General features: G+C 31.7%; 1 protein-coding gene across 1 annotated transcript; it reads left to right on the top strand.

Moving 5' to 3' along the window:
• The first annotated feature begins 6,987 nt into the window (after window positions 1-6,987).
• On the top strand, window positions 6,988-8,201 carry LOC133173739 (uncharacterized). Its single transcript, XM_061308765.1, has 2 exons — window positions 6,988-7,033; window positions 7,298-8,201. The coding sequence occupies exon 2, from the start codon at window positions 7,312-7,314 to the stop codon at window positions 8,194-8,196; it is 885 nt and encodes a 294-aa protein (XP_061164749.1). The 5' UTR covers window positions 6,988-7,033; window positions 7,298-7,311; the 3' UTR covers window positions 8,197-8,201.
• Window positions 8,202-9,545: the final 1,344 nt, after the last annotated feature.

Genomic DNA, 9,545 nt, shown 5'->3' with positions numbered 1-9,545 from the left:
TCATCAACTAGTTTGTCAATAACTTGCCTCGTTTTATAAATTCTTCATACGTAGAGCATGCTCTTGCGTATCGAATCAACTGAGAGACATAAAACCCATATGCAGGTAATAAGGATATTGTTACATAAGTAAGGGAAGTTGACGATTGAAAAGTTGAAGTCATCACGTTTATCACAAAGCTTTGTCGTTAGGTTACCATTAATGTCTTTGTCTAGTAAAATATCCAAATATGAAACATATGTGTCAGAATCTGTGATATCTTTTATTTCAAGCTCACTGGGATATATCGAGTCGACATATGAATGAAAGTAACTATTGTTAATTGATAATACGTCGTCGATATAAAACTAATAAACAATAAAATAATAAAATAGTTAGAACAGGAATTAATGATTGCAATTGTTACAGAAAAAAATTTACATAACCCTCTGTTGCAATGTTCGTAGATGTTTGTAATAGTGAATGGAGGTTCATCAAAATGTTTTAATTTAAAAAAAAATGTTAACTGATTTAAGAACAGCAATACAAATGATTCTCATCGAAAAGAATTGTTTTACAAGGAGACACAAAAAAATATTTTGAAGCATTTAACTATAGTGAATTGTAGTGAAAATAATCTGGTTATACATGTCTTCAGGTGTTACTAATAATGCTGTAAACCAACTTTTGTTTGTGAAGACTTTTATTCGTCAGTTGCCATCCATTAGCGGCTATCAACTTTCGCAACACATTCTATATGAATAATATATATTAATGATTCGCAGAGATAAATATTGGCAATTAAAAGAAGGTGGCAAAACTGACAGATATATTTTCATACATGCGAATAAAAGTTAAGCTACAGGATTGAAAAATGTGTTTATTTATTATTCAGTTTAATCAATTATACGAGGGAAATTATTAAGACATTGTGTATATTCTTCTTTCTAATGAACGTTTTTCATTGAAAATTTGCATATACATTTGACAAACACTAAGAATTAATAAAAGCAAGAAATATTTTACAAATATTTTATTTCTTCTTTTCAATGTGATATAAATGTATCAATGGTAGAGGTACCCGGCGCAGTCACGAAATCAGATATTGAAAATATGTAACATCAACGTTCAACCTATAGTAAGAGTGAAAATAATTCAATTTATGTACATATTTTTTCAATTTAATTCTGACTTCAATTCGTGCAAGTTTGATAGAATTTCGATCAGAAATACGGAGATCATAAAAAATTTAAGCGCGGTATAGAAATCTAATAACGACGACAAAATGGATTTTGACGTCAAGGCAGCGCAGTGAGCATACCTAAAATTTGGTGTGGCGCTATGAGGAACTCTTTTCCAGACTTAAGTACCTGCTTAAACAATAACAATGAGAAGTAAAAAAAAAAAAAAAAAAAAAAAAACATGTGTAAGGTTTTTTTTTTCATTGGTATATATTATTTCTTACAAGTAATTCAACCAGAGTAAAAACAAATACTCCAAACCACCATTAACAATTACGGACTATATAACGTTGACCCGCGTTGCATAAATCTGCACTGCATGATGCTAAGTCGACCCGTATATGACACTGCATGTATATTTTACACTGGGGTAGCAACATTGTACATTTTATTTATTTTTCTAAAGAATCGTTTGAGAATAGAGACAGTCTGATTTTGGGACTGTTCTATGTGATATCAGAGAAAGAAGAATAAAAGCTTCCCGATCGTTTCACACGAGGAAACATCTCCAGCTAACGTGACGGTAAAATGACGTAGCGATGCTGCTCCAGGTCGATAGACATACGCATGTTTATAATTTCACCGGAATTTATCTAATCATTCTATAAATTATAAATTTTGCATATTTGCATTATTTGTTCTTTATAAAATGTTGAGGAATTTTCATGAATTTAGCTCTGTTCTTTATGGAGTAAAGGTAAATGTCTCAATAATTTCCGAACAGCCCTCGTAGATCCAAATGACTGTAAAACCGATCATTAAAAAACTTTTTAAATCTTTTAATTTTATATAACTTAGGATTGTAACAATTTTCTAACTAAACAAAAATGCAGGATGATTAATATTTTGAAAGAAATGAATAAATTATTCTATTTAGTATTTCAGTAACCAAGGCTACAATGTGAATATTATCTATACATTGATGGAGAAAATGTAAAGATTCTTTAATGAGGCTTAATCTCACCCACCCATCCTACAAATTCCTTGAACTAAACAAGGTTTTAAATGATAAAACTTTCTGAGGTGTTGTTTTGTTGTTCTTTATTCTACATTTTATTAATCATGTCTTCCTGAGAGTATGTGGGTCTATATATTGATGCACCACCTCACACGTGAATACATTTTACATAGCTTGCTTTCAAATGACGTAGGTATGAGAATAAGGAAAATATGTCATAAACTACTTCAACTAACAAAATAGATAGGGCAATAAAGTAAATGGAGGAACAATAATAAAATTAAAAACGTGAGATTTTTTAGTACACAGCTAATGCTTATTTATTTATGCAATATGTACATAAAATACAAACTTCTCAATTCACATGTTCCTTAGTTTAATTTTGTTTCACAAGAAAAATAATAAAAGAACATTTGAATACATCGATATACATGTACTACAAAATCTGTCAATGGGTGAATTAAAAAAAAAATGACCAAACGCATATTTATCAACCCACACTAAAAATACAGGCAATAAAAATAGATTTCTATGTCTCAGCATATGTCTTTAGATAGTGTCTAAATACCTGCCAAATATCTCATTGATATCCCAATAACTCCTCCATGGCACCTGATCCCACCTCTGATGTTTAGAGGTCCGTGTTTGCTCTGCTCCTATTTTGTATTGTTTAATGGACTTTTGAGCTTGAATACTGTTCGTTATCTCCATATATTTCATCCCAATTAGAAAAAAAGTTATGCCCAAAAATGATGCTAAAATTGTCAGGAGTGCAACACCTTTTTGTGACATTTTGAAATTTCAGTATTTTTTGGAGATCTGTGAAATAAATAATAATGCTTTATGTTGAAAATAAACACTTTCCTGATAATATTCAAGGTATTGAGCTTTAAATGTGGACTGTAGTAACTTTTGTTTAATCAATTTGTGGTCATGGCTGATGTTTAAAAAAATGTTATACCATGTCAGGAGTGCAACAGAAAAAATGCGGTGTTGCCAAAAAAAACATCAATTGTAAAATTCTGAAAGAAAAATAAGACAAAAAAGAATTTTCGAAGTGTAAAACAATAACTGATATACATTTTTAAACTTAAAAATGTTAGATAAATGATAAGCAGCATTAATAAGAGTCAAGTATAGGTGCATATCCAATAATGTCAGGAGTGCAACATTTGATGTTTTGCTCCCAAGCATGAAAAAACTATTATCATTATATGATTTTCTGATTTTTATTTTGGAACATAAAGACACAAAGAACATTTTTACCATATAGATTTATCAATTACAGGGTCTGTCTGTGCTTCAGATCTATATTTCTATGGTCAGGAGTGCAACACATTTTATTAAAGATTCAAGTTGTGACGAAAACACTTCTATTCATGCTTAGAATGAAATATATGGAGATATCGATCAGTATTCAAGCTCAAAAGTCTATTAAACAATACAAAATAGGAGCAGAGCACACACGGACCTCTAAACATCAGAGGCGAGATCAGGTGCCATGGAGGAGTGAGCATCCCCTGCCGACCGGTCACACCCGCCGTGTGCTCATTGTCATGATCGGGAAATAACGGAAAAATCCGTCGACAATTCAGTGTGTAAATAATGACCTATCAATACGTTATATTTCCATTAGTGAACTCTTCAAAATTAGAGGCGCGTTTGGTCGTCTGACTGGGACAGCATGGCGTTGCGGATAATACAGAACATGCCAATCTCAATCCAATTTTAAATGTTAAATGTATTTGTCATTTCAATTAAAGAATAGAAGAACTAAAGACATATGTAAGAGAGCGAGAACCCTAAATTTATCATCCATTAATAAAAAATACGACATTTCCGAGGCATGTGTATTGCATTTAGAGGTACCATACGATAAATAGAATCATACGATCAACAATATATATAAATTGATATCGTTGTTATTCATACTCTTGATGTATATAAAGTTCACAACAATAAAATATTACATTAGCATTTTCTTAGGATTTGTTCATCGACATCCAACATATTGTTTACATGTTTATGTTACGTTTGTCCCAGAAATCCCGCGAGATTTGTACATTTTCCGACTTTTTCACAAAAGAGCGCACTAAGAAGTATAACTCTTCCATAGTGGAAATAGAACGTATTAGTAAGAAAAACGTCAGTCAGCATTTGACTCAATGATAAATTGTATTTGCTGACAAGGTCATTGTATCGACCATAGAACTTACGAAATGATGACGTTAAACGAGACAGCTGATATTCCTGTTTCATCAACTTGTTTGTCAATAATTTACCTCGTTTTAGAAATTGTACGTACGTAGAGCATGCTCTTGCGTATCGATCAACTGAGAGATATATACCCCGTATGGAGGTGAAGAAGGTATATTGCTGCATAAGTAAGGGAAGTTGACGATTGAAAAAGTCATCACGTAGAAGTATTCATTAATTAAGAATGATCTTTTTATATAATTTAATACTAAATTATTGACAGTTTTATTTTTGAAATCCTTCCTTTTTCAATTTCATCAGTTCAGATCTGTTTTCATCTTTTAATGATTTTTTTTTTGATGAACATTAAAAATAAACACACTAAAAAAATTTCATAAAATTCCAGTAATTCCTCCTCAACTTCACTGATACAACAGAATAAGTTCTTACGTAATTTTCAGTTCACAATTCTTCTTTTAAGGCCCCAATGCTTTAGGTCAGGAGTGCAACAAATATGTTAGAATTATTAATCATCCAACAAGAATAAAAATAAAGAAAAAATGATGAGTAGAATTTTTCTGATGGGTTACTGTGTTTATCCTTTAAAGGAAAATATGCATAAAATATATTTTATCTTCTAAATATATATTTTAGTTAGTTTTTTGGGGGTATATATAGGGAATAATTCCAGATAAAATGCAAATTTTAGATACTTTCATCTGTTTTAATTATGAAGTATTGGACTATGAATATTGCACCATTTCATTACCACTTGATGTTGTCAACACTTTATGAATTTTTGTTTTCTATGGTTTTAATTATAAATTTTACTGCAGTCAGGAGTGCAACAAAACTGCTTTATAATTACCAGTGTTTTTTAACTATCTATACTAAAAAATAAGTTGAAAAAAATGTTTGATACTATTTGATGTTCAAAACACTATGTCTATCAACAAATTACAGAAATTTTTATAGTCAACTTAGGGAATAGTTTTCATCCTTTCACATATATTTTTAAATACAAATTACATATATTACACTTTGCAAATAATCATGTTTTAAGGTCTTCAAACTATGAAAAACCTGCCGTAAGCGATGAAAAATATCAAAACGACAAATTGATTTACAAAGTAAGAATGGGTTATTGTGAGTTATAATTTTTAAAACAATGCTAAATAAAATACATATCAGATGTCAGGAGTGCAACATAGCGTCACTTTAAAGTCTAGTATTTTTTGTAAGAGAACTCGTATATAAAATTCTTTTTTGGCTTAGATTAAAAGAACTGACTTGAACGGACAAAAAAGTTAATTTTGGGGAATTTTATTCTTCATATTTTTTTCATATCAAACTTTTCAAACCAGAATTGAAAAAATAATTTAAAATAACAATCAAAAAGCCAATTTTTGGTCATATATACAAGAGAAGATACTCAATCAAGGTCTAGGTTCAATCATTTATACCCCTTTTACCATTTTGAAGCATAAAAAAAACTATAATTTCTTGTGATTATGTATTTTAGAAAGTCTTTTAAGGTGTAATGATATTTTCTTTTTTCAAAAGAAATTTTACTAATAAAAATTCTGAAACTTTTCAATCCGATTGTCTATTCTATTGCCACTTCAGGATTTCAAACTAGAATATTTGTGCAATATGATGATATAAGTGAAAAATATGTTATAAGTAGTTGAATTTTTCCAAAAAATTTCACTTTGGTGGTCATTTTTTTTAAATTCACCCTAATGTTACATCATAGGATTTTCTGGAAATGCTAATTATTTTGCGAAAGTTTTGAGACATTGCACAGAGTTATTCATTTATACAGTATTATTAATCTTATTAATGTCTGTTTTATTTTGTTTCCCAAGAAAAAAAAAGATATTGAATGAATCGAACTCTACAGAATTGATTGATGCGGTAACAGAAACATACGTTTTGACGGAAATATTAAGCATTTTTCAATAGCAAAATACAGACATTTACCGTTATATCTTTGAAGTAGCAGAATTAGTGGCTTCTTTCAGGTTTCATATAATGAAAATAAGCTTTAAACCTATTACAAACGCTTTTTATTTATTATTTTCATACGTTTTTATTTCAAAATATAAAAAAACGAATACAGAAGGATACTTTTTTTGAGAAAGAATGACGTAAGTTAGATATTCGGAGGTTAATACTCACAGAATAGTACTGTTTAAATGTTTCCTAGTAGAATGTTTACAGAGTTTAATCTAAAGTAGTTTCGATTTAGTTTCCTTGAAAAGAAAGGATTTCTGAAAATAAATCATTTGCTTGTGCGTTGTTCTATTCGATGAAACTATGATGTTTAAACATTTAATAGTTAGAGTGATACGTAGATGTTGATAAACATTGTACAAGCAAACTACATATAAAAAAATATATCCAGTCAATTATATATTTGTTAAAAACCTTTTTTACATGTTATTAAGTTTAATTGTTTAGGCATTTTTTCCCCATGAAGGAATTCAAATTAAGTTATAAACAACCAATGCAAACAACTATATTTATAGAAATGGACATTCCAAGATTTTTAATTAGAAAATCTATTTTTACATCCAACGTAATTTACGAGTATTATAAAAACTTTGAATAACATCTGTCTTTAACATTAACCAGATATCCTTTTGTCCAAAAAGAGGTAAGTAATTAATGCCACTTCTCTTTCTTCCTCAAAATTATATACAATTATTCGATTACCCATTTTACTTTCGCAACAAAACATCTTTTTCTTCTTTCTATTATAATTTTATTTAAAAATGTTTTAACAAAACACATTTCGTTTTTATTTATGTGCAAAAAGCATTTATAAATTTATGTGATGTAGAATTTATGAACAGCAGTGCATTCTTATTATTTTTTAAAATAATTTTGAAATAAAATATAAAATTTGAAATAATTACAGGAATATTGTGAGCTATGGGTTTCGACACAGACTGCTTAAGAATAGTCAGCATGAACTCCACGGGTCGGAAGGGAAGGCAGTATTATGACTTCCGACAATCCAACTTACGGCAGCTGGTGGAGAATGAGAGGCCTGATATAATGTTCCTTCCGGGAGACAACCCAGAACCAGACACATTTACACATACCAGTTATCAACAACTGCTGGACCCTACCAACAACGAGACGGTTCTTCTATATGATTCCACACGTCTGAAGGTCCATCAGCGACCAACTGGGCCACAGTTTTCAATCCCGAACTGTGATTTTGACAAAGTTCTAACTCCTCTTGTGGACATTTACTCACCGGCTCCGGCACAAAACATTGTGAAACGGTTCATCTGCGTCTCCTGGCACTGGGAACTAACTTCCACTGGAGGATCACAAGTTTTATACGAAAATGGAAGATCCTACATGATGTTTGCTCAACTGCTCGCCTGGTTCACTGGAAACGAGGTTTTGATTGGAGGCGACTTTAATTTGCCATTGACAAAAATCAACGAACTAATAAACGAACACAATATTCTGGTTCAGCAAGGCATTGACAGCTTAAAACCCATTTTTCAGCAGCTAGGTTACATGGATTGCATGACCGAAACAATCCATCGGCCTGAACGAAGACTGCGGCAACTAAGGCTTCATAAATGCATGAGTGCAAATACAACAGAAACAAATTTCTTTGTGGCTTCTAAAGAGATGCAACTGTTCGAGACCAGACATGTGAAAATGGAGAGTCTCTCATATCGCTGCGCCGGGTTACAGCTACAGACAAGAGTGGAGACTGATTACTGTCCAGAACCGACTTATACCAAGACCCAGATGTATATACCACAAAGGCCTCCAAAACACAACGGAGGATAGAAAAATCAGGTTTAAATTCTGAAAGCAATTTTAAAGAATTGTTTACTATTTATTTTGTGAAATTAATTTAATCTGTGTGTGTAGTGTAAAATTTGTATGCAATTCATTCTTACAATTGGATATTTAATGGAATTTATTTTGATTATTATTAAAGTCACGTTAACAACTCTTGAGTTTGAACATTGTCTTTTTTATGCTTATCATAATATAGTTGGCTCACGGAGTTTGTGACCGGTCAACAGGAGATGCTCACTCCTCCTAGGCATCTGATCTCATCTCTAAGAATTCGGGGATCCTTGTTTTATGCCCTGTTCTCAGATTTGTATGTGTGGTAGATTTTCTGAGATCGACCACTGTTCGTTATCTCCACCTTCTCATCCAAGAACTTTTGTCCCATAAAAGCTTGTTAAAAGAGCTTTCTGAGAAAAGAAAAGCTCAAAATTATACATAAAAAGAAATCGCGTCGGTGATTCGTTTATTAATTTACCGAAGCGTTTTCTATACGATCTTCTTTTGCTGTTGATAGTACATTGTCTAAATCTTAATCTAAATGTCCTGCAATAGAAATGTTTCAAAATAAGTAAGAAAACATAAGTCAGAAATTGTTCATTTCACACCGTGACAATACCCATTTGATTTTTCATCAAAAACATGCTTTTCGGACTTATCTTGTTTTGTCGAGAGCATTTAAAACAATTGTTGGGTTATTTCTACACGAGTTTTGATTCCTTCAAGGCGGACCCCTGTAACCTCTTAAGTTTTGTTTCCGAGGAATACAAGTCAGCTTTAATTATTCCTCCTTGTTTCTTCTGCTTTGCATGTTTGATTGATTAATGTTGTTTTACACCCCGTTCGTGAATTTTTCACTCGTATATAGAGACGTCACCATGAACCAGTGAAGGGCTTCAAATTTAGACCTTTACTCGGTCCTTCACCCAGAACCATTGAGCAGGTGGGTTCTTTATCGTGCCAATGCCTACCGTGACACGGGGCCTCGGTTTTTAAGGTTTCACCGAAGAACCCACAATTTTCACTTGAAAGTGCTGAGAGTTTGGATAAGGAACAATTGCTACCCATTTTATCGACTTAAGTTAGTCGCGGGCGTGAGTCGAACACAGAACCTTCCGATCATGGAGCGAGCGCTCTACCGACTGAGCCATCGTGACGGTATATTCAATAATGTTAAAATCTGGCCAAATTGAAAACCAACAACAATATTTATGCTTATAAATAATGAATGAAATAACTGGAGTACTTGGTGAAAATGAAATTATAATATAATATTTCCATCCCCTGGATGCTCACTCTTCCATGGCACTTGATCCCACCTCTGATGTTTTTAAAGGTCC

Source organism: Saccostrea echinata, unplaced genomic scaffold, assembly GCF_033153115.1.
Source record: "Saccostrea echinata isolate AGI-Se365-2 ecotype Australia unplaced genomic scaffold, CSIRO_AGI_Sech_v1 ptg000056l, whole genome shotgun sequence".
NCBI lineage: Eukaryota > Metazoa > Mollusca > Bivalvia > Ostreida > Ostreidae > Saccostrea > Saccostrea echinata.
The sequence above is the reverse complement of the archived record's forward strand: the minus strand, read 5'-3'. Positions and strand labels throughout refer to the sequence as shown.

Excerpts from the sequence above, each read along its gene's own strand:
- LOC133173739 (XM_061308765.1), top strand. The coding sequence starts at position 7,312 with ATGGGTTTCGACACAGACTGCTTAAGAATAGTCAGCATGAACTCCACG.